Raw genomic sequence first — 26,930 nt, 5'->3', positions numbered from 1 at the left:
GGTTGTAATTAAAAAGTTTGTTGTCGTTTTTAGAGGAGAAACGTAAAACGACATGTTGTTTGTAGCATTAAATCAAAGAAAATCAAATAAAAGAAAAATATATTTTTTCTATCCTCACAACTCAAGTTTTATTATACACCTAAACACAAACTCAAAAAAATTTTCATCTCAAAACACAACTCAAATGTACACAACTAAATACAAACTCAAATTATACCTTTATCTCAAATTATAACTCAAATTGAATTTAAAAATTATATTCAAATCACACTCTAAAAGAAACATACTCAAAAACACTCGAACATATCTCAGACGACGTTGGAAGGGTCTAATTTGGTGTCAACGCTGTTGTCGTTGCTCACCTTTCGAGGAAATTTAAATGAATACGACGGAGATATTGGGTGTATGGCCTTATCATCCACTCGAATGATTCTGTACGACAATGAGCCCAACAGTGTACCGATAACTGGACCTACTATGTACACCCAAAGCCCTTTATAGCATCCACTTGCAATTGCTGGGCCTAATGTTCTTACGGGATTCATCGATCCACCGGATATAGGCCTGCAAAAACATCGATTAGTGATGTTCACGAAGATCGGCCCAACTTGGACTAGGCTCTCATTGGCGAGCCCAATTACATGAACAATAATTATAAAAAAATATGGTAAAAACTTTATGAAAATAACAAATTTATGAAACTAAATTTGGTAAATAAAAGACTTTTAAAACTATTTAAAATAAATAATAATTTATCGTATAAATACTTCATTTACTACTAGTGAAGATTTTTTTCATATAAATATTCTTTTTACGACAGCTAAATTTTTTTTTTCTATATAAATAAAGATTTTTATTACGTAAATTATTTTTTTTTACAAGCCGTAAATGAAAATTTATGCGATTAACTGGTATTTACTACAAATAATTTTAAAATATACTATTTACTTAATTTAATTTTACTATTTATTACAATTTTTGTACTTGAAAAAAAAAAACTAAGCAAAATATATGCAAAGGAGATTTTAGTAGAATGTAAAAATAATCTTATATTAGGAACACTTTTTGCATACCCGGCAAAGATTGATGTTATGCATACTGCCGAACCGACTGCTATACCAGCTAGCTCTCCTACCTGTACATATAAGCAGTAAATTCACGTAAGTGTTGGTACAAGAAAAATTAAGAAACGAAATATTACATTTATATACATATATATATATATATATATATGTCAATTAAGAAGGATTAATTGAACTAGATGCCATGGTAAGTGTAGATTTTTACAGCTTTGGTATCAGTTGCAACAGCGGAGGTGACAAACATCATGATAAACGTCACAACAATTTCCATTACTAAAGCCTGAACATCTGTTCCAGAAGGTGTCGTTGTGCCCAAATGTTGTATGGGATAAAGCACTTCCCGTAGGGTAAATGCACCCATAATAGCTCCTGTAAATTGAGCTGCTGCATATAACGGTACCTAGTACAAGAGAAATACAATTAACTATTTATACAAGTTAATGATGCATAATTACAATAATCCATAATATGTGTTTCAGAATTAATCCTGAAATTAATCGTGGTTATCTTTTTCCTTGATCAAAAGATAATATTATTAATTAACAAATGGTGCGTGCAAGGCTTTAATCACTAGTTCGGAACCCTATTGGTTCGTAGTGACCAAATTCTTCACTAATTATCTATTATCTACAGAAGTTTCAAAAAAAAAAAAAAAGAAAAGAAAAGAAAGAAAAGTACTTGTTTCCAGGGAAAATGCCTAACGGTGGCGAAAGCGAGTGTAACCGCAGGGTTCATGTGAGCACCAGAGATATGGCCAACCGCGTAGATCATCACCGTCACGATGAGGCCACCGGCAACCGACGCTCCCAGTTGCGAGACTCTCCGTTCATCGCTCGCATTAATAGCGGCTGCACCACACGTCACAAATACCAACAAGGACGTCCCTATGATTTCAGCAAATACCTGTCATAGATTCACATTGAAGAAATTATAAGGCAATCATTAATATATTATAAGACAATCATTAATGTATACTAGTATTTGGATATGTGACAATCATTAATATATACTAGTATTTGGATATGCACCTTTCTGAGAAAACCAGATTGATATTGCTCTCTGTAATATAGAACCCAAAAAGGAGATGATGATGAGGTATGATCATGATGATCATTTTGTGAGTAGTCACTCTGATCAAGGACTGTCAAGTTTATATGCTTAGTTGTTGTAGATTCTAATTTTCCATCCATTTTTTAATTATCGGATGTCTTTCTTTGTATGCTTCAATCAGATTTGGAAAGGAGGACTTAAATAGATCGTACCACGTTACTACGGATCACACTGTGCAATCTCACACATTTTTTTAAGCACTAGGAACTAAATTGAGGTTACAATATATTATCTTGTGTGGATTGTTAGATTTGTCTAATCTAATAAAGGATCCAGAATCATCAAACTACGCGGTATTGATTAATCTAATCAGTTGTGACATAAACCTGCTAGTTTCTTTATACTTTACATTTACGATATTATTTTTCCAATAAACAAAAACTTTATTAAAAAGAAAAGAGAAAAGGTCTAATAAGACTAGCCTAAGAATAATAAAGAAAAACAAAACCAATCAATAAAATATAAATTAAGCCACATATATAGGTTGAAAACTTAAGGTTTTCATATTTTAAGGGCCCGTTTGGAAGGTATACTCAAATCATGATTCTTGATTTTGTTATTTAAAAATTTAAATTTTTTATAAAAGGAAAACATTGTAGCAGAATTTAATGACTTGAGTCTGAGTATATGAAACAAATGAGCTCTAAAAGTCTTTTTATTACAAGCTCTAAGTTGGTGAGTGAGTTTTTCTTTTTTGGATTTTGTTTAATTTCTTACTCAAAATACCAACATCTGCTAATTTTTCCCAAGAGCTCGAAATACAATTTTCATCTCTTTTTGCGCAGGCATATGCAATTGTCGATCAATGTCATAAAAACCAGTAAAACAACTCTCCAAATTAAATGTCATAAAAACTCTAGACATGCATTCAAACACTGACATCCCATGATCATGAAGTCGCATAGGCTGATGATAACGTCCAATAATGTACATGACATGATATGTTTCTTTTTAGCAATTAATTATTGTATATCTTTTGGTTGGTAACTATGATAATGAAATCATATATACAAGTAAGATATCGGTATACATATATATATATATAACATAAACTTTTTTCTGTCTCTTGATTAATTTTAAATTCCTTCTCCGCGTGCGTATTTGGGACATCCTTTTTCCACCCAATTCACTCGTTCCTAACTTTGGAGATATATTAAGTACACATGTAATTGGTGTAGAAATGTTAGATGGGTAGAGCAAAAAGATCCAGTTTGATCTGGTCAGCCTAAGTCGATCAGAAAGTGATATGGTCAGAGATTCACAGGTCTTACTTGTTATTTAACTTATTCACATTAACTTGCTTATTCCACTATTAAAAACTCGTGCTTTATATATAAAAGATAACATACGTGCATTATAGCTGCCAAGTATGTATTAGCAAATTAAAGAAAGAGATATTTACATTTTTATACCCTATATTTTAAGTTTATTCAAAATTTATGCCTTCAGTTTTTAATCTCACCAAATTTATACATTCAAATTTAATTTAATATACAAATCTATCCCTTATCTCAATCAATAATTGATTTTGACCTTTAAAATGACCAAACTATCTTTAAGAAAAAAAAAAGAGAAAATAAAACTAAAACTTTCTAACACTACAAAAAATAAAAATTAAAAGCACAAAAAAACCCATTTCAATGGTATTTTGGATTTTTTTAATGTTAAAACTGTAAGTTTAAATTTTTTTTTAGTTTTTTTTTCTTTTTCCACTTTTATTTAAGGGTATTTTATGCTTAAAATTGAGAGTTGACTTTGAAAATGTATAAATTTGAGTATTAAATTTAATTTGAAAATATACATTTAATGAGATTAAAAATTAAAAGTATGATTTTTGAATAAACTAAAAATACAATTAGCTGATCACCAAAATCCAATTAGCCAGCTCTTTCGAAGGCCTACACTGCTACACAAATAATCAAACGCAAATTACATAGAAGGAAGGAGAAAAATATATTTTAGAGTGTAGGAGTTGTAGATTTTTATCTCTTACTCTTTATTAATATCATTTTAATTGAATAATTATATTAGTTAAAAAAATTAATTAAGAATAAAAAATAAATATTAAGATTCATACACGTTAAGAGTAAGTTCAATAATTCTCTTAATTTAATATGATAAAGTGAACCAGTTGGCGCAATCTGATTGCTAGTGAAAATTCCTAGGCCCTAGCTATCATCAAGGGAAACAAATCAGCCAATCCAGACATTAAAGTATGTCTTGTATTTGTGAGGTTGCGTGTTATTTAGCAATAATGATAAGAACAACGTACCTCGTTGAATTCATTAATTTGGGTTTCAATTCAAATTGAAATGTAACTTTATATAATAATTTTTAACTGTAATAAAAATAGATTTGATTTTTTATGAGAATTTTTAATTGTAATAAAATTAAAATTAAAAACTTGAATCAGTAAAATAAACGAGATATAATTTCTCATATTAAATCATGTCTTGTATTTATGAGGTTACGTGTTATTTAGCAATAGTGACAAGAACAACGTACCTCGTTTAGTTCGTTGATTTGAGTTTTCAATTTGAGTTGAAATGTGACTTTATATGAGAGCTTTTAACTGTAGTAAAAAAATATATGACTTTTTATGAGAGTTTTTAATTATAACAAAATTGAAATTAAAAATTAGAATCGATGAAATAAATGAGGTGTAGTTTCTCATATTTAACTTGAAATTAATTATACATAAGAAAACAAAAGATAGAAGAGACGAAGATATGATTTAAAGTGATTCCGCAATATGCTTTTGATGACTATAAAATAGTCATTTTCGCTCCCTATTTGTGTCTAAAATAGCTTTGTTCTCAAAGATTTTTATTATTTTATTTTATTTTTAGTTTAGTTTCACTCTATTTTATTTTGTTTAGTTTTATTTTATTTTAGCTTATTTTGTTTTGATTTTATTTAATTTTCCCCCCTAATATTTATTTGTTCCCTCTCATGTCTTGAGGTTAATGAGCTGAAAAAGGAAAGAAAATAACAAAAACCGTTGCAGAGCCTCCTACAAACACAGCCACACACGTCAGCCAAGCACTCCCCAAAAGCCAACCAAAACGCACCACCTGTCATGCTTTTACTCAGAGCCATAAGATCTTTAAGTATTTAACAATTAACACCGCCCACTAATAAAAAATGAGTCCATAAAATAAGATCCATAAATATGACTCACCTTTTATGAGTAATAATATTTAATACCAGTTGTGCCCCTAAGCATTCTTTAAGCTCTCTTTTTCTTGGTGCTGACGTGAGGGACTTTGGAGGGTTTATATAAAGGTTTCGTTTATTTCACCGATTTGAATTTTCAATTTTAGGTTTCTACAGTAAAAAACTTTAAGAAAATGTCGCATATAACTTTTTTTGCTACAGTGAAAAACTTTTAAAAAATGTCACATCTCAACTCGAATCCGCGAAGTGAACGAGGCCAAAGCCTCTCAGCCGCAATTTTGAAGAGCCCCCTCTGCGCATTCACGCCTACGACGCAATACACATAACCCGAGCGAAAATCAGAAGCAGTCAAAATGCAATTTTAACTTTTAAATTGTGCGGAAATCAACATAAAGTACAATTAATGAAACTTTCATAATATCTATAATACTCTTGGTAAAATTTAAAATTCTCAACCTTATCAAGCACTCATCTACTTTTTATTATAATAATTGTTTTTTTCTTCAGTACTACTAACAACAATTTTTTTAAAATATATAACACTACAAAATTGGCCCTTAATATCGGTTAAAACACTAGTACTCACCAATAGATTACTTCAAAAATTCCCTTACTTTAACGCGAACAAAGCGAGGAAAGAAAATATTTTAAAGTACTTCGTAGATAAAAAAAATTGAACCAAAGCAACATTTGACAAAAAAGGGAAAAATAAAAAGTAAAAATTAAAACAAAAAAAACAAAAAAATATATTAAATTAAGAAGTAAAAAAGCCAAAAAAAAAAAACACTGATATGCCAAAAGGACGTAAAAAAAGAAAAAAAGAAATTAGAAAGAAAAAATAGAAGTAAAAAGTGAAAAATAGGAGCTGACATATGGCGGAAGAAGAATGTAAAAAACAAAAAAGCAAGAAAAAAAATTATATAGAAAAATTAAAAGTAAAAAGCAAAAAAATAGGAGGCTGATACATAATGAAAGGAGGAAGAAAGAGAACTTTATTTGGCTCTATTTGATTCTTTTAAGTACGTATAAATATAAATATAGATATAGATATAGATATAAATATAAATATAGATATAGATATAAATGTAGATATAAATAAAGCGTCAAAGATATATTTCTATATTTATAAATGCTCCCTTTATTAGATTGGTTTAATAAAGTTGTTTTTAACTTATTAAAAATTGCTTTTGAATTTATTTAGATGACTAACTTGAAAATGTTTTTGATTTTTTTAAATACTTTTCGAACAAGCCATATCCTTAATATTTATGAAAAAATGCTCATAAAAAGTTTTTTTTATTTACATTTTTAATTTTTTATTTGTGAACAACAAATTAAATATCTCATTCATATCCTTTTATTACATTACCTTTTAGGGATTTTTTTAGTGTTTTCTCTCAATTTTTTGGGAACACCGGTGTTCTCTGTTTGTCAGTCGTCGGATATGTATTAAATTTGATCAAAAGTCAATATTATCGGATTGAAAAGTAATACAAATCAGACAGCTGATATACAGGGAACACTAATATTCTCAAAAAAGAGAGAACACTAGAGAAATTTCTTACTTTTTATAACAAGAAGTCCTTTTGACTTTTTTACCCAAATAAGTTCAAAAACTCTTCTTAAATATAAAAATATTTTTTCAGAGACTATATTAAAAAATCCTAACTTATATTTATCTTCTTCTACTATTTAAAAACACAAGAACAAGTTACTTCTCCTAAACGGCCCGAAGACTAAAGAGAAAACACAGGAACATGTATGTCGAGTAAGGAAGAAGCAATAAAACGAAAGGAATCATTATAAGGACCACAATCAAAGATATGTGACCACTGACCACTGTCTTCTAAAGGCACTTATGGGGTCGCCCTTGTACATGAATAAATGAAAAGACCAAAGATATTTTTAAATTTTTTTTTTTTAAAAAAGAGCAAAAAATACGAATAACAAAGTAACCCTTAACATTGATTAATGTCAACTTCAGAGAAAAAAAAGTTTCCCAGCAAGCATACCAAAAATAAAAAAAGAGGGAATAATATAAAATATATCCCAATATAAAATATATCTCAAATTGCTCTGTGATGGCCAGGCTGTAGCTGTTAGATTAATAATTGTTTGCTCTATCTAACATATTGTTGTTCTATCGTTGCTAAGAATTCATTTTTTGACAATATATTCTTAAAGATACCTTTATTCCTTCAACAATTGCAATAGAGTTTTTGGCCCCTTCTCCCTGATCTTTTAGGGTTTTGGTAATTTGCCTTCCAATCTCAATTTGCTATGTAATTAACAAAAGAGGGAATAATATAAAATATATCCCAATATAAAATATATCTCAAATTGCTCTGTGATGGCCAGGCTGTAGCTGTTAGATTAATAATTGTTTGCTCTATCTAACATATTGTTGTTCTATCGTTGCTAAGAATTCATTTTTTGACAATATATTCTTAAAGATACCTTTATTCCTTCAACAATTGCAATAGAGTTTTTGGCCCCTTCTCCCTGATCTTTTAGGGTTTTGGTAATTTGCCTTCCAATCTCAATTTGCTTTTTTTTTTTTTTTTTTTTTTTTTTTTTTTAAAAGATTTAAGGATTGAGATAGAATTGGGATGCTGGAATTTATGATCAAACGTAACTTTTTACCTCAAATTTAATAAAGCCACAGCAAAATGAGGCAAAACCTTAAAATTGATGTGACAAATATGCAAAATACCCATTATAACACAATGTTGCCTTTTACTTTTACTTTGGATTAGATCCGTTTATAAAGACAATTCCTTTTTTGCTTAAACAAATAGTAATGTTGATCCACATAATTAATAAAACTTTAATAATATCCCGAAGGTGATGCGTTCCACGTGATTTATTGACCTTCTCACCGTAAAATTGCGGAAAGATGCTATTCACATATATTTTACTAAATCATGAAATCCAACTAAAATCTTCTGGTGTACTTACAAATATTGTATATATATAGCTAGCCACAAGCGAGCACAATATAATCTTGCTATCTCTTGGATAAATTCATGCCTCTCTGGTCGAACTTCTAATATCATTGAAAGTACTCTAGCGAATTTCCTTCTCTCTCTCTCTCTCTCTCTCTCTCTCTCTCTCTCTCTCTCTCTCATGGAGGTCAAACCAGGAGATGGAATAATTTTGACTTTGCCCCTAATGGTGGATGATCATCATGACTATGGATCAACAAGCGGCAAACACGACGAGGACAAGATTCATCATCATCACCAAACAATTAGCACTACCTCTTTCATTAAAACCTGTTTCAATGGCTTAAATGCTTTATCAGGTTTTTTCTACTAACTTCCGTACATACACATTTGCAAGTTTGACAATTCAAATAATTAGCTTTAATTCATCATCATCTTCTTCTTCTTCTTCTGGTTGCAGGATTGGGAATACTTTCAGTGCCTTATGCACTATCAACAGGAGGATGGTTAAGCTTGATACTTCTCTTTATAATTGCACTTGTGTCTTTCTACACAGGCTTGCTCATAAAAAGATGCATGGAATTAGACACAAATATCACAACCTACCCGGACATAGGCTTCCGCGCATTTGGAAGAATGGGAAGAACAGTCGTATCTATTCTCATGTACATGGAGCTCTACTTAGTTGCCACTGGATTCTTGATTCTAGAAGGCGATAACTTGCACAATCTCTTTCCCGGTTTTCGACTTGAAACGGCGGGATTTAGTATCGATGGAAAACAATGCTTTGTGTTGATCATCGCCTAAATTATCTTACCATCAGTTTTGTTAAATAGTCTCAGCCTTCTTTCTTATGTCTCAGCTACTGGGGTATTAGCCTCTGCCGTTATACTTGGCTCCATTGTGTGGACTGGTGCTTTTGATGGCATTGGATTTCATCAATATGATCAAAACCATGATCAGAGAAAAATGCTTAATTGGAGTGGAATTCCTACAGCTGTTAGCTTGTATGCCTTCTGTTATTGTGCACACCCGGTGTTCCCTACCCTCTACACTTCAATGAAAAACAAAAGTCAGTTCACCAATGTAAGTAACGCTTTTTTTTTTTGGGGCGGTCAATATATATATATATATATATATATTGAAGTTTTCCCAGAATAGTGTGGCTTTGTATATTTTAATTTTCACGCTTGTCATGTGACTTACAATTATATACTATACATGCTTCGAATGTGGAAATATTTTTTTGAGGTGTCCAAATCGTACATAAGAAGTCAACAACTAAGAACCACATTTGTTCCAATCAAGTAAATAAGATACGAAACCATATCCAAATATATATATATATATATATATATTCAAAAGACTATTTGAGTACTTATAATAACGTTTACTCTAAATTAATGGGCAAGCCAAAGCAATATGGTTAATCAATTTACAATCTATGATCTACTTACCGGTGTTATTTATATATTTCTGTTAAGTATTTTTATAAGTTGACAATTTATTGGTAATTTTATAAAAATTCAAAAAAACGGGTTTAAGAAGATTTCGGATTACTTATGATATGATCTACTTATAGTTGTTATTTATATGATATGATCTACTTACAGGTGTTATTTATATGTTTCATTATCTGCACGATGACTTATGCATCAATAGCAGTTCTTGGGTACTCAATGTTCGGATCAGAAATTCAATCACAGATTACTTTGAATCTCCCGACTGAAAAACTCAGCTCAAAAGTGGCAATATACACCACCTTGATCAGTCCCGTAGCCAAATATGCTCTAATGGTCACGCCAATTTTGGATGCAATAAAAAGTCGTTTTCCAAGCTGTTACATCAAAAGCAGATTCGTTGACATGTTAATTGGTACGACCATCTTAATCAGCAGCGCCATAGTAGCTCTACTCGTACCCTTTTTTGTATCTCTCATGTCACTGGTTGGGGCATTTTTGAGCATCACCGCTTCGATTATTTTACCGTGTTTGTGCTACTTAAAGATTTCTGGCACTTACAAGAGATTTGGATGTGAAATGATAAGTTTAGTGAGCATAATGATGATGGGTTTTGCAATTGCCGTATTGGGTACTTGCACGTCTGTAGTAGAAATAATAGACAACCTGCAATCATAAGTTAGTGATGAGATTAATTTTGTAATTAGTTGTGTTTCAAGAATATTTTGTATTCTATATTATTATTAATGCGTGTGTTAGTTAAGTATCATTTATCAAAAAAGAAATATATACATTGTGCACTAGTATAGATTGCAAGAAAGATAAATAAGTTCTGATAGTATAATATTGTACAAAAGAAATTTAAAAAGTGCAGTTTTTTAGCATGCAATAAGACATGTCATGGCATTAAATGATTTCAAACGAGTTAAGAATTTCAGATACTAGGGTTTCATATTTTGACAGTTTAACTTTACAGAGAATGAAAAATTAAATCCTAATATTTATTGAAGAGAATGAAAAAAAAAAGATTGTCTTTTTCTTCAAGATACTAGGGTTTCATATTTTGAGAGTTTAACTTTACAGGGTATTTTAGAAATGTTGAAAAAAGGCACATGAGCAAAGATTTTGTATTTTTATGAGTAGACAACGAATAAAAGTTTAAGGGGTTAAAGTTATAAGAATAGAGAAGAGCTGGTGTTAGTGGAAAAAAAGTTCAAAAAACAGTACCAATGCTTTGTTCGGTAAAGATGAAACTGGAAGGAAAGAAACTATTGGCAGAAGGATTTGTGAGAAGGAAATAATTAGGGCTGTTCATAAACCCGTAAAACCCGCAGACCCAATCCACCCCACCCCAACCCAATCTGAAAAATGTAATTTTTAGTGTTAAATTTTTTTTTCGGCTCATTCAATGTCTGGCCCGAAATTTTGGAGCGGGGTGTGTGTTGGGCCTATAATGGCCCGCACACCCCAACCCAATTCGCGCTCTAACTTGGCTCCTCTAATATCTTACTCTAGGTAAACAACTCATTTCTACTCTCTAGTTTCTTTATGTTTGAATTAAGTCTCTATGTTTGCTTTATGTTAAGACTAATTTATGAGTGTAGACTAATTTATGTTTCCTTTATGTTTGATGTTGGATGGACTACTTTGCTTTATGTTTGATGTTAGATTGAACTTTGAATTTTTATCTGTTTGAATGTTGGAGTTATTATTTCTATTTGATGATGAACTTTGAATGTTGGATTGAACTTTGAGTCTTTGATTTTTTAAATGTTAAAACCGACCACCCAACCCACCCTGCACCGCCCCAACCCAACCCAAACATTATTGAGTTGTGAAATTTTTTTAACATCATTGGGGCTAAATATATGCAACCCGTACCTTTTAGAGAGTGAGAAGAAAAAATCGTACCCCACACTAACCATACTCATGAACAGCCCTAGAAATAATTATAAGCGGGAGGAATTAAGTTGCGTGTAAACAAAGCTGTACATAAAAGTTCTTGTTGACCACATTTGACTTTTAAGTGTACTTATTTATTGCCTAGAATTTTCATATTTAAATTGTCATTAATTTTTTTTATCAACTATTAAATTTATTACAACCATTAGATTAATATTTTATAATTAAAATAATAATAAACCACACAATAATACTTATTAATAATTAAATATTAAAATAACTATTAAAACCACACTTATATATAAATATAAATATATATATATATATATATATAAAGCCTAGAGCTTGTAATTTGGTCTAAGTGCCGCAAAACTTAGGAAAAATTGGCACCACTTTGGATCAGCATTCAGCAGTACTATTGTACGCACGTAGCATGGTCCTCGTTGTTCCATTTTTTTTTTTGTGTGGATCTAATCTGTCATCATGTCGCCTTGCGGGGGCATTTATTAGAGTCATAGGTTCATTTGTATTATAACCACATGCATAATTTGTGCCACATTAATTTTTTTTTTTAAAAAAGCTGGTTTTCCCCAGAGATTTGGCTTTGAAATGGTGATTTTAGTGGGCAATAGGCATAACATAATATTGATTTGTTGGCGTATGATCTGCGATACACGTCTTGTAGAAGTAACAGGAATTCTGGAAATTATTAAAAAAAAAAAAAAAGGAATTCTATAGATCTACAACTGTAAAATCCTAAAAGCTGGACTGATCTCCGTTTATTCAGAGCTGTACTCGTGTATATTTTTCCTCGTTTTGTTAAATTTATTTATGGCACTTGTTGAAGGTCCATTAAGCTATAAAATGATTGATAAAACGCAAGAAAGTTCTTGTTTATTTTATTTTATTTTATTTTTTGCTGATCTAAAGTTCTTCAAATTGATTGTCCATTTTTTTAATTTTTATTTTTATTTTTTTGCTGACGTATGCAGAAGGAAAACGCAAGAACAATTTTGTTCGGAAAATTTAATAAATAATAATAAATTTTATTATATTTATTTTTAAGAACAAGGGTTATATCATCCTTACAATATACAAGTGATATTCTGTCTTTTCTAAAAACAAGTCTTTCATCATTGAGACTCTCGTACTAAATTGGTATAAAGGAAAATTAATAAGATATGGCGATGATCCAATACTGCTAATTCCCTTTTCAGGATTCTATACAATTTCTTATTAAAGAATGAAAAGGGGAAGAAAATTAGGGATGGACAAGCTTCAAAACTCTTTTAATAATATTTAAAAAAACAAAAAAACAAAAAAACAAAATCCTTGTGGAGACCCTGATAAAAGATGTTACAAGAGTTAATTATCCAGAATTTATCTTTTTTTTTTCCAAAACATAATTTATTCAAAATTATTATTATTATTATTATTATTATTATTATTATTATTATTATTATTATTATTATATGTGTGTACATATTATATAGTATATTAGATCAAGATGAGGAGGGATCGCCAAATGAAAAGGAAAAAAAAAAAAAAAACTCTTAAAACGAAAATAACAAACATATCAAAAGAGATAGAAGGGTCATTCAAAAAATTCTAATGCGGCTGGGTGTAACAACACTAGGGTTATAAGTACGTCTTATATAAAATGTGGCCGTCTCTGTGGGTTTTTAGTTCCTAAGAAAAGGTACATATTTGGTTGAGAAAGACTCATTCTCTATTTCTTTTGGCGTACGAGAATTTGACACTTATGCCAAAGATGTTAAGGCACTCACAAACATGAAAAACACAAACCAAAACACATTAACTGAAAGGTGAGCAAAAATATTGTTAGGAAAATTCGTATATACTAATGCTTTGATCTATGGACAAAGCTCTAATTTGGGCTTGTGGCGACGATGATTGAGGCTGATGATCATGAAGTTGATGAGAGACACCGCCGATTTTCGCAGGCCACGCCTCTCCTCGTTGATGAGTTGGAAGATGTAAAGACGGATTCCAGCGATCATCTCCAAGCCTGCGCAGGCAACACCTCCGTTTTCACCACTTGTTTCAATGGACTCAATGTTTTATCCGGTAATTCTCTCTTTTTTTCTTATAGGCTCTTTTATCTTTTCTGTTTTGTTATGTTATTATCTTGTTATATGAAGAGCATTAACAAATTTTCAGTTTTTCTTTTTTTAATATAAGACGCTTCTCTATTATTTAATATATCCCGTAAACACCCTTTTTTTTTATAACTATAATTAATATGAATGATGATGATGATTGTGATTATAATTTTTATTTTTATTTTTATCTTTTTGGTGGACTTTTGATTCATAGTTTTAAAATCATGATTCAGAATTATTCTCGGTTTACATGTATTTTTTATGAGAGAAAACACTGTAGCGAGCCACGAATCATGATTTAAATCATGACACGAATCCTCGTACCAAACACGAATTGATCTAGGGTTTTTGTAGTGCATCTCCTTTGAATGTTATATTGTTAAACTAATTTTGTCCTGGAATTAAGTGTTTCCTTGTCTGTAGAGCTATCAGTACTACATATTGGGAAATTGCACATATCCAGGAGAGAAGTATTACTAATACCAGCTAACAATCGAAGAAATTAATGTTTTTTCAACAATTCAACGGGAATTAATTAGGCCAGAATTAAAAATAAAAGATTGCGTCGAGATCACCAGGATAGCTTCGATTTGACGATTAGGTCAAGAATTGCATTAATCCTTTAATTTAACATCTCCTCCATCATTTATCAACTGGGGTCCGTTTGCAAATAAACTAAACTAGCTCCAACCTCTAATGACTTGCGCCTAAAACCATGATTTGTGAGATTTGGAAGGGATCCCAGTATCTATTTCAATATATATCTCTATATTTATTTTGGTAGAAATATATATATATATATATACACATTATATACGCACGTGTTTGATTAGATGTGACCTGGATATGTTATTACTAAGTACTAGTATATTTTGAACGGAGTATTAGTAACACTAAACTTTGAGACCATAAATATAGAAAAGCCTTTGATTTGTTTATGAATAGCTATAATTAAAATAGGCCGTGTAAATGTGTGTCATTTAACTCTTGGCCGGGTTTACATGCTGCAATTTACAGTGATCCAATTTTGACCGACCTATAATATATGCGCACTTGTTTTTGTGTTCTCCACTTGTTAAGTTCTGTCTTTTTTTTTTTTTTTTTTGGTCGCTGCAACTTTAGCTGTCTATTTGATCGCTTGTCCTTGCGCACTTAATTCTTTATTTTTGTCTTCTTCTTCTAGTAAAATCAGTGTCTCTCTCTCACACATACACACATATATATATATACATCTGCCGTAACCAAATTGTATTAACTAATAGAATACAAAACATTATCGCTGAATCATGATCAATTTGAAAATGTAGATTTAAGGAGATAGATTAGACATGATGGAGCATCGTTACCTAACTTTGTGCAAGCTGACATGGAAAGTATTAAGACTTTAAAACAATCGTTTTCAAGAATTTGATTAGAACATATATACCCTCTACTAATATACGTATCAGCGCTCAATCACAACCCCTGTGGGTTCATCTTTCAACCCTTTATTCAAACGCGTCTCTTGCCTTTTGTCATTATGCAGACACAAAGTTATGTGTGCAGTACTTATGAGTTCTTTGTCTTCTGATGCCTGATCATATTGTTTGTTTCTGTGGAATGCAAAGAAAAACATTATGAACTAATGGCTGCCCACCTTTCTTGTGTGCGTCGTTGTCTTGTACATTATGTGACTTATAGATTGAACTCTGGTATATATCCCTTTCATTCATGTATCCTTTTCTGTTTTAATAATATCATGTTTTAATAATATCATGATACGTCATTAAAATACCGTATCAATTAAAATACCACATTACGCTAATTTAAAAATATATCGTTTAAAATATTTTAATTAACACGCGACGAGGAGAATAGAAAAAATGTGAAGTATGAGCTGAACCCGTGACTTGTAAAACAATAACAATAAATACATACTTTGAACATGTCAAAATATAATTAAATTTTGTACAGCTGGAAAATGTCATAATCAATTATATGTACACTTTGTATGTATATCTCCTGATCTGACTGGATAGAAGTTGAGGAAATCTATAGCTAGTGACTGGAAAATCTTCGCTGATCAGAGGACTTGTGTGGTGCTCGTTGCCTGCAATTCTTATCCTTATTCTCCTTCATATTCACTTTGGCTCATTAATTCCATAAGACTACAGATTTCGTGATGTATACAAGAGGAATCAGAGTCTCAGAAATTAAAATTATAATACGGAAGATGAAAAAGGGAAAGACATGTGGGCTGGATGATATTCCAATAGAAGTTTGGATGGCGTTAAGAGATGCTGGAATTGTGTGGCTCACTAAGCTTTTTAATGAGATACTAAAGAAGAAGTATATGCCTGATGTATGGAGGAAAAGTATTCTTGTCCCCATCTTCAAGAATCTTCAAGAATAAAGGAGATGTGCTGAATTGTAACAATTATATGGGCATACAGTTAATGAGCCACACTATGAAACTTTAGGAGAAAGTTATCGAAATGAGATTAGGGCCACAACTACCATCTCAGGTAATCAATTTGGCTTCATGCCATGCAGATCAACCACGGAAGCCATTTTTCTTCTTAGGATGTTGATGGAAAGGTATAGAGAAGCCAAGACGGACCTACATATGGTCTTTATAGATTTAGAAAAGGTATCTGATAGGGTGCCGAGGGAAGTTTTATGGCGGGTGCTAGAAAAGAGAGGAGTGCATGTGAGGCATATTAAGGTAATTAAGGACATGTACGATGAGGTGGTCACGAGTGTGAGAACTGTTGGAGGCTACACGGCAGAGTTCCCCATTCGGATCGGCCTTCATCAAGGATCTGCTCTTAGTCATTATCTTTTCACCATTGTGATAGATGAGCTGACAAGAGAAATCCAAGATAGAGTTCCTTTGTGTATACTTTTTGCGGATGATATAATTTTAGTTGATGAACATAGGGAAGGAGTTAACCGTAAGTTAGAACTGTGGAGACAGACTCTCGAGACGAATGAATTTAAGTTAAGTATGACGAAAACTGAATACATGCATTGTAGGTTTAGTAACTCAAGTAATCAGAGTGATAGAATTTATTTAGATAGTGTGGAGATTGGGACTTCTAGGAAGTTTAGGTACCATGGGTCTATAGTGCAGTACGAAGGAGATATAGAAGAGGATATTCAACATAGGATTAAGGCATGGTGGGTTAAGTGAAAGAATGCTACGAGAGTTTTATGTGATGACAAGATGCCTATTAAGTTAAAAAGAAAGTTCTATAGGACTGTAATCCGCCCAGCTATGTTATATGGTAGTGAATGTTGGGCCATTAAGAGACAACATATATCTAAGATAAGTATGACAGAAATGTGTATGTTAAGATGGACGAGTGCCATACGAGAATGGATCGCATAAAGAATCAAGTTATTCGTAGTAAAGTAGGCGTAACACCAATAGAAGATAAGATGCACGAAGGCCACTTGAGGTGGTTCGGGCATGTCTAACGTAGACTGCTAGAAGCACCAGTTCGTGCTTGGGAGGACATTCTTATACCTAATACTAGGAGAGGGAGGGGTAGACCAAGAATTACGTGGACCGAAGCCGTTAGGAAAGACATTCTAGATATAGGCCTTCAGGAAAGTTTAATTTCGAACAGAGCCGTGTGAAAAAGTAAAATCCATATAACCGACCCCAATTAAGTTGGGATTATTCAGCTGCCTTTCAAAAAGAACGAAGACATCAATCCAACCAAGGCCACTCATCCAAGAATGACTCCATCAAATCTGGCCTTAGCCCGAGAAGAATGTGCCAATCTTCTCAAGCAAGGATTGATCGAGCCCACAAAATCAGACTAGGCTTGCTAGGCCTTCTATATAGAGAAAAGATCAGAACAGGTCCGTGAAAAGAAAAGGCTCATAATTGACTATAAGCCTTTGAACATGTTCCTGAAGGATGATAAGTTCCTTCTTCTTAGAACCAGTTCCATGTTCACTCACCTGAAAGAAGCCAAAGTCTTCTCAAAGTTTGATCTCAGGCTTATTTGTTGTTGTATATTAATTTCATTGATTTAAGTTTTATTATAGTAAAATCAACTGAAGTAAAAAGCTCTAATATTCTCTGATAATATTTTAAGCATGATGACATGTTTGTTTCATTGGAATTTGAACCTCCCATAACGTTTATTTCTCCAAGCCATTATAGAATAACCGTTTGCTGTCTGTTTACTTTAACCACCACTTTCCTGGAAACAACCGAGGTAGCACAATTTATTATAATGCACAAAAAAGTTGTTAAGCATGTCATTTGTTATTAATTAATTCCCACGTTAAGAACATGGTTGCCTCCTTTTTGACCTATAAGATTCCTTGACTCTTTGAACTTTCAAGCTTTGATGTGTTGATCAATATCGGACATGGTTCCCTACTTCCTCCTTGTGGTACTCTGCGCAGATTTATATGTTTCATCAGAAATTGGTGGGTCCTTTCATTTAATTTACTGACCATCCATTAAAACAAAACAAAAAAATATCTATATATATATAAATAATAATGGCAACCACATGGATGGGATCCGTAAACATTATTAACTTCAGTACTATGAGCGGGCAAGTGAGCCTAGAAATATTAGTTAAACCTACCACAACGTGGCTGTCTACTGACGTTTACCTTACTCCCACCTGGTTTAGTACATGAGAGGTCTCGAGTTTAAGTTCGTATTTTCAAGTTACGAGTTCAATTTCTTTAGTTCATGATATGGTGGTATATGGCTCAAATATGTGAAAATTCTTTACATTTAAATCACGTTTTAAATAGTTATGCTAGACCACTTTTCTCATACGTTACCTTACTCTCACGCAATCAATTTAATAGATAAGAGGTCTCGAATTTAAGTTCATATTTTCAAACTACGAGTTCAATCTCATTAGCTCGTTATGAGGTATATGTCTCAAATATGTGAAAATTTCTTATATTTAAATCACATTCTAAATAATTATGCTGAGCCACCTCTCACGTAGTTTAATAGATAAGAGGTCTCAAATTTAAGTTTCTATTTTCAAGCTACGAGTTTAATCTCATTATCTCATGATGAGGTATATGGCTCAAATATGTGAAAGTTCCTTACATCTAAATCACATTCTAAATAGTTATGCTGGACCACCATTCTCACTCGTTACCTTACTCCCACGCAGTTTAATAGATGAGAAGTCTCAAATTTAAGTTTCTATTTTCAAGCTACGAGTTCAATCTCATTAGCTTGTGATGAGGTATATGGCTCAAATATGTGAAAATTCCTTGCATCTATTCTATATCACGTTCTAAGAGGTAATTACGGCTCGACCACCCTTCCCATACCTGTTTTCTAAGAATACACCTTGATATACACGTATGAATTTTGTACAAAAGAAATTATTTAACAAATTCATTAGGACTCACCCTTCAAGACCAGTTTGAAAAACGAATCCTATGAGTTTTTATCCACATCAAGAGTTTAACGAGGCATTTTTATTTTAAGAATTGATTACGTACGTGGATTTCCATCCCCTCCAATATTTTGCTCTATATTTTTACACACCATTTTGTCTTTTTCTTTTATTTGTGTAATTGCTCCTGAATTTCGTAAATTTTTTTCTTGTTTAATGAAATTGATGGCACTGAAATGCGTTAAAAGGTGAATTTGGGTGCCAAATTAATTTGGATGTGATTCTGTCTTGATACTTGATCCAATTTATGAAAAAATGTACATATACTTAGAGCTCGTTTGGTTTATCCTTTTAAACTAGTAATTTTTAATTTTAGAATTTGAAATTAATTTTTTTAAAAAAAATAAAACACTGTAACAAAATTAAAATTATGAGTTTAAACGCAATAAACAAATGAACCATCTTTTGTCTGCATATAATTTTTTATTTTTTTATTTTATCTCATTGTTTGGGATATGTATTCCGTATTCGTCCATTTTGAAGAATGTGAATCACGTTCATCATGAGTAGGAACATCATTTGTCTGAGGAAAGAACATAAATAGTACGCTACCTCTCTCTATATATGTATATACGAAATTGTCTTAAATTTGGTATCCAGATGAGTCCAATAAGTGTAATTTTTTTCTATATTCTCATATATCATATTTTATTTGTATATATAATACTTAATTTATTTAAGTGTAATATTAAAAAAAAATGCAGTTTACTCTTTGTAATATTGAGTATTGAACTTGAACAAATAAAATGTTACACACAAGTAGAAATAATGCTATACGAGAAGAGAATATAAAAAATATATATATATTTATTGGACTGCCCAGCTAACTAACTTTGCATATATATATATATATATATTTAAGGTTTTAATTATTACAACTCTTACTTATTAAATATAACAATTTAATGACGTGACATAATAATAATTTAATTACATTAATCGTAAGGTTAAAATAAGATATTTATCGTATGAATAAATATTAGAGTAATAATTAAAAATATATATATATATGTGTATGTATATATGTTTTATGCTAGGTCAACTAACTATTTAATTAACGTTGTAAACATGTGAAACGTTGTATTAGTTGTACCTCTTGAATTGTCCTTGTCCTACTCGGAGAAGAAGGTACAATATACACAAAGTTACGTCTAATATCTAGACACTGTATTACGATACGACTCGTTTATGGTTCTCTCTTTTTTTGGCTAACGTGTTTGAATACGACGCCTTAAAGTATATCTAATCAATACACACACACACATATATGTATATATATCATATCTCTAGCTAGTAGATACAAAAGTATATCTCCTCCTTCTCTCACATCTTCTCATTGAACTACTAGAAAGCTCTTTCTCTCTCTGTTTCTGGCCTCTTCCCTGCAAGTTCTCATTGCATACTGAAACTTTAGAAATCTCTCTCTCCCTCTCTAATAATGGAGGCCGACCCAACATATGGATTTCCGTTGACTTTGCCTCTTCTGTTTGAAGAGAAGAAGAATGGTCTGGGAAGCAGTGACAAGCTAGAGGAAGTAGAGTCAAACCATCACCATGATGCCTCCACAAGCACCACCTCTTTCTTCAAAACCTGTTTCAATGGACTAAATGCCTTATCAGGTCTTTACTCTTTCTAGACATTCCATTTTCACTTTTACCACTTCTTGTTCTGCAATACTAAGCCTAGATTTCAACACTAAATAGAACCTAATTAAGTACTTGTAGAGACCAAGTGCTGAATTTCAAGGACAAAAACTAAGCCTAGATTTCAACACTAAATAGAACCTAATTAAGTACTTGTAGAGACCAAGTGCTGAATTTCAAGGACAAAAACTAAGCCTAGATTTCAACACTAAATAGAACCTAATTAAGTACTTGTAGAGACCAAGTGCTGAATTTCAAGGACAAAAACTAAGCCTAGATTTCAACACTAAATAGAACCTAATTAAGTACTTGTAGAGACCAAGTGCTGAATTTCAAGGACAAAAACTTAGTCAATTTTTTTTATTTTTTTTTTTATTTTTTCTTGTACCATGTAACAAACTTTACTATTACAAGGCCTAAAGCTTAATGCTAAATTTGGTATTTCCCTTTTATGTTTTTCAGGAGTTGGGATATTATCAGTTCCTTATGCACTGGCCTCAGGAGGGTGGCTAAGCTTGATACTATTCTTTACTCTTGCACTAGCAGCCTTTTACTCTGGCTTGCTCATTAAAAGATGCATGGATTTCGATTCCAACATTCGAACATACCCCGACATTGGAGAACGCGCTTTCGGAAACAAAGGAAGGATTATAATATCAGTCATCATGTACACAGAGCTCTACTTAGTCTCAGCAGGCTTCCTGATTCTAGAAGGGGACAACTTGAGCAATCTGTTTCCGGGGGTCGGGCTCGAGTTTTCGGGATTAGCTATTGATGGGAAACAATGCTTTGTGTTGATTGTTGCCCTTGTTATCTTACCATCAGTTTGGTTGGATAATCTGAGCCTTCTTTCTTATCTCTCAGCAAGTGGGGTTTTAGCCTCTGCTATCATTCTGGGATCGATTCTGTGGACCGGCGCTTTCGACGGAATTGGATTCCGCCAAGAGGGAACTCTGCTTAATTGGAGCGGAATCCCTACTGCTGTTAGTTTGTTTGCCTTTTGTTATTGTGCACACCCAGTTTTCCCCACCCTCTACAGTTCCATGAAGGAAAAACACCAATTCTCCAATGTAAGTAAAATGGGTACTTATCTTTTAGAATTCATATTTTTTTTAATAGGACAATTTTTTGATAGGATACAAAAAATACCCCTATTGATACCTCACAATTTTGATAACCATCAAAAAATATAATTTTTTTTTTGTTAGATGTGATTGTTTTTAAGAATTTTTTACCGTAATAAAATTTAAATTTTAAACTCAAATCGGTGAAATGAACGGACCTAATTCTTTTTCTTGTGCAGGTCCTGCTTCTCTGTTTCCTCCTCTGCACTATTAGCTACGCATCAATGGCAGTATTCGGGTACTTAATGTTCGGATCCGGGGTTGAATCACAGATCACTTTGAACCTCCCAACAGCAAAGCTCAGCTCAAGAGTGGCAATATACACAACATTGGTCAATCCCATAGCTAAATATGCTCTAATGGTCACACCCATAATTGACGCTGTAAAAAATGGATGTCCGTGCCCCATTAACAAACGACTCTTAAGTCTATTGATTGGCACAACCTTGGTCATCAGCTCTGTCGTAGTAGCACTATCCGTGCCATTTTTCGCTTCCCTAATGTCATTGGTTGGGGCATTTTTGAGCGTCGCAGCTTCAATCATACTTCCATGTTTGTGTTACTTAAAGATTTCTGGTGTTTACCGGAGATTTGGATTTGAAGTGGTGGTTCTAGTGGGGATTATATTAATGGGCGTTGCAGTTACTGTATTTGGTACCTATACGTCTGTATTAGAGATAATAGGAAATCTGAAAATGTAAAAACTTATATTTTTTGGGAGGTTCAGAGAGCATATCATTGGATTTGCCTCTTTGGATTTTTGTTTAGGATAGTTTTTATTGGATTTGCCTCTTTGGATTCTTGTTTAGGATAGTTTTTATTGACCACTGCTTGGGAGTTGTTGAACAAGTTATGCTTAGCATTTTGTGAGCGCCAACTGTAGCTCATGTTAATCAATGTATTTTTTTTTTTTAAAATAAAAATGAGTGTAAACAGTTTGTCCCGCGATTTTCTTCCTATAATTTAACACCTTTCGCATTACTGAATGTAGAGGCTTCACTCTTCTAAGCAGTAAATGCCGTTTTATATTTTTGTCGTTTCCCGAGTGGTTGTCGTTTCGTATGGTGTTCGTCTTCTTGTCGTTTTTATGTCGTATTTTCTCATGATCTCATTCTCTTGCCACCCCTCTACCTCTTTCACGCTGATTACCCACTCACGTTTGGTGTACTTTTTTCGCTGTTGGCCCTATTCAAATCGCTGCGATTCCCTGTTGCTATGATTTTCTGTTTATTGTCGTTTGATTTTAGTGTTCTCGTCCTTTTCCCTTTTTCATGTCTTCATAGGATTGTTGCGATTCTTCATTGTTTCTTTTAATACTTTATAAGACAATATAAATAATACAGAGACATAAAATAAAAGAACACGAGAAAAATAGTATCGCGGTTCGGTCACAACTTACTACGCGAGGCCACGCCTAGATAATGAACAATCCACTAAGAACTCTTTTACAATTTAATTGGACTTAATCTACCCGAGAATCCATCTCTAAGAAGACGCCTATGAACTTATAATTTTCCAATGGACTTGAACAGCGAGATCCCCTCGACTTTTTAACATTGGAATCTCTCCAACTAAGTTTTTCTCTAAAAAAACACTCAAATCATCTCTCTGGAATACAAGTGCTCACCTCTCTCACAACCTAGCAAAACTAATCAAAATGTGTACAAAGATACAAGAGACTCTTTGAATAAATAAGCAAAAATGATAACAGCTTGACGACCTCTTCAATTAATTCGCTGAACCAAATCTGTTGCAAATCCTTGTTGCAACAATAACTGCAACATAGCTGTCAAGGTCAACTTTATCAAAACCAGCCCGAATCAATCTGGTTTAATTCAGAAACCTTTTCGAAACTGATATATAAACCTGGACACGTTCTTATGAGACAGAGAAAGACCATCTAGCTACGAAAACTCAATCAAATATCAATCAAATCACCAATTAACAATTTACCATCTTAAGATCAATAGTTGACTTTTTAAAAACAGTAACTGAATTAAGTTTCCAGATCTTATAGAAACCTTCCATAAAGAGTTTGCCAGCTGCACATCTATTCTCAAACACAATCAACCAGCCAATCATTCCTAAAATAATGCCAATCATAAAATGATTAGAATCAATACAGAATTTGAGAAATAAATCCCAACAATCTCCCCATTTGGCATTGTTTTGACAAAACTAAAAATGGAAACTGAAACAAAATAACTTTCATAAAGTCAGAAGCAAATTGTCTCCAAGAAAAACTCCGCCTGAACTAAAACATCATAGACTACTTACTCCCCCTTTTTGATAAAAATAAGCCAAAATAAAACTGATGTCGCAGAAAGTGTTGCAACACCTGATGGAACACTCTGTGCAACACTTTCCTCCAGATCACGTTCCAATTCATTGATTTCTACAAATTGCTCTCCCTAAATCCTCTATGAGTCTTATTCCCCCTGAATCCTCTACGAGTCTTACTCCCTTTGAATATGATAGTCTCTCATGCATATTACTTTTATCACCTATCAAAAGCTTGAAGTGACCATTACCACAATACTCAGAGTTAGTAGTACATGCTTTAAAAGAAGTGTAAGCCCCATGACACCTTAAATCAGATTTTCTTACCCACACAAGTCTAGGAAATTTATTTTCCACATCAATCTTTGCTTTAGGTGTCCTTCTGGTGAATGCGAAATTTAGTGGATTAATGATCATATCTCTTTTTAAAGCATTCAAGTATTTGTAACATCTAGGTATAATGTGGCCAAGCAAATTACAATAGTGATAGATAGGAACAAACCTGTTTGTTGCTTGTCTTGTTACAACAGGCTTTGCAACAAACTTCTTGTCTAATCTTACCCGAGCTTTCTTAAAAGACTGCATCATAGTACTAGTGGCTCCTTTCACAAAGACAGTCTTTCCAAAAATTTCTTGACCCTTGTAGCCAAGGCCTGAATGATCACCACAAGTTTTTTGTTGTGAGAGTAAGTGATCCAATTTTGTTGTGCCCGAGTTTAGCATCCTTAAATTCTTCTGGGTATGCTCTAATTCGAGTCTGGTCTCAGTAAGCTTTATTTGATGCTTTGTTGCCAAGATTTCATAATTTGTTGCAGTTTTCTTCAACTCATCTCTTTCCTTTGTTAAGACAACAACTTCATCTTCAAGCGATTTATTTCGTTTGCAAACAACAAGCAATTTGTTGTACATCTTTTTATAAGCCTCACGAATCTTCCCAAGACTTAGGTCATCGTCGCCACTGTCATCTTCAGTTTCATCCTCGAAATCTATATCATCAACAACTCCCCCAGAAGTTGTTACAGATGCTGTTGCAACAGACTCTGCAACAACATTATCAGTGTTCAACAAATTTTTATCTGTGAATTTATTACTTACAGTGAAGGCCACATAATTACTGGTGTGATCATATGCTTCCTCTTGACTTTCATCCGAATCATCACTCCATGTAGACGCCATGGCAGCCTTGTTTCTCTTCTTGAGAGTGTTTCCACGCTCCGCTTGAACATGTCTGAATCCTTCACATTCTTGGCATTGTATTCCCTTATTTCTTTTCTTCCCTTCAAACTGTTAAGAGTTAAAATTCTTCTTTTGAGAATTTTTGTTCTTTGAATTCTCTCTAAATATCCATTTCTTGTTGATTTTTCTCAGCATTTTATTGAAGTTTTTGGTGAGTAAGGTAAGAGACTCACTCAAGTCGCCATCTTCATCGGTCTCATCTTTGGTGGACATATCATCATAATCAGCTTGAAGAGTAATTCCTCTACTTTTCTTTTTATCCTTAAAGTTTATCTCAAAGGTTTGAAGATTACATATGAGTTCATCAAGTCTCATCTTCTCCACGTTTTTTACTTCTTCGATGGCTGTCACTTTGTAAGCAAAACGTGCCGGAAGTGACCTCAAGGTCTTTTTCACCAATTTGGCATCAGAATATTTTTCTCCAATGGCGAAGGCTTCGTTAGCAATATTACAAAGCTTTAAGTTGAAATTGACAATACACTCATCTTCCTCCATACGCAAACGCTCAAAACGAGTTGTGAGGATTTGAAGTTTTAAAGACTTCACAGCATCCGTACCTTCATGTGCAGTTCGAAGAATATCCCACGCTTCATTAGCGGACTCACATGTTAAAATCAATTTGAATTGATTAACATCCACAGCATTGAAAATGGCGTTCAATGCTTTTGAATTACTGTTTGCTAGCTTGTCCTCATCGTTGGACCATTCCTCTTCTGGCTTAGGAATGGTATTGCCTTTATCATCTTTAGTTGTTGGATGAGTCCATCCGGTTAAGACAGATCGTCATACCTTCTCATCAATAGCTTTAATGAAAGCTTTCATGCGAGCCTTCCAATAGGGGTAATTGACACCTTCTAGAAACAGTGGTTTGTTTACAATTCCTCCTTCTCTCATGACATCCATTCATGCAAAATCAACCAGTACACCAGGACCTCACCAAAATACACGTCAGTGACCCACTCTGATACCAATTGTTAGTACCGGTTTGAGTCTTTTAATACTTTGTAAGACAATATAAATAATGCAGAGACGTAAAATAAAAGAACATGAGAGAAATGGTATCGCGGTTCGGTCACAACCTACTCCATGGGGCCACGCCCAGATGATGAACAATCCACTAAGAACTCTTTGACAATTCAATTGGACTTAATCTACCCGAGAATCCCTCTCTAAGAAGACGCCTATGAACTTGCAATTTCCCAATGGACTTGAACAGCGAGATCCCCTCGACTTGTTAACATTGGAATCCCTCCAACTAAGTTTTTCTCTCAAAAAACACTCAAATCATCTCTCTTGAATATAAGTGCTCACCTCTCTCACAACCCAGCATAACTAATCAAAAGGTGTACAGCGATACAAAAGACTCTTTGAATAAATAAGAAAAAATGATAACAGCTTGACGGCCTCTTCAAT

General features: G+C 32.9%; 2 protein-coding genes and 2 pseudogenes across 2 annotated transcripts; 3 read left to right on the top strand and 1 right to left on the bottom strand.

The window, feature by feature from the left end:
* Positions 1–308: 308 nt before the first annotated feature.
* LOC21396770 (aquaporin NIP2-1) lies at positions 309–2,272 on the bottom strand. The gene is made up of 5 exons (XM_010089853.1): positions 2,111–2,272; positions 1,761–1,985; positions 1,288–1,482; positions 1,074–1,135; positions 309–564 (listed from the first exon to the last, which is right to left on the bottom strand). The coding sequence occupies exons 1-5, from the start codon at positions 2,270–2,272 to the stop codon at positions 309–311; spliced, it is 900 nt and encodes a 299-aa protein (XP_010088155.1).
* Positions 2,273–8,495: 6,223 nt separating this feature from the next.
* LOC21396769 lies at positions 8,496–10,452 on the top strand (annotated as a pseudogene).
* Positions 10,453–13,586: 3,134 nt separating this feature from the next.
* LOC112092728 lies at positions 13,587–16,971 on the top strand (annotated as a pseudogene).
* Positions 16,972–20,551: 3,580 nt separating this feature from the next.
* Positions 20,552–22,944, top strand: LOC21396768 (amino acid transporter AVT1I). Its single transcript, XM_010089851.2, has 3 exons — positions 20,552–20,853; positions 21,340–21,947; positions 22,181–22,944. The coding sequence occupies exons 1-3, from the start codon at positions 20,673–20,675 to the stop codon at positions 22,700–22,702; spliced, it is 1,311 nt and encodes a 436-aa protein (XP_010088153.1). The 5' UTR covers positions 20,552–20,672; the 3' UTR covers positions 22,703–22,944.
* Positions 22,945–26,930: the final 3,986 nt, after the last annotated feature.

This window comes from Morus notabilis, unplaced genomic scaffold (assembly GCF_000414095.1).
Source record: "Morus notabilis unplaced genomic scaffold, ASM41409v2 Scaffold897, whole genome shotgun sequence".
Classification (NCBI taxonomy): domain Eukaryota; kingdom Viridiplantae; phylum Streptophyta; class Magnoliopsida; order Rosales; family Moraceae; genus Morus; species Morus notabilis.
Note: the sequence above shows the minus strand (reverse complement) of the source record. Positions and strands in the feature narration are given on the sequence as shown.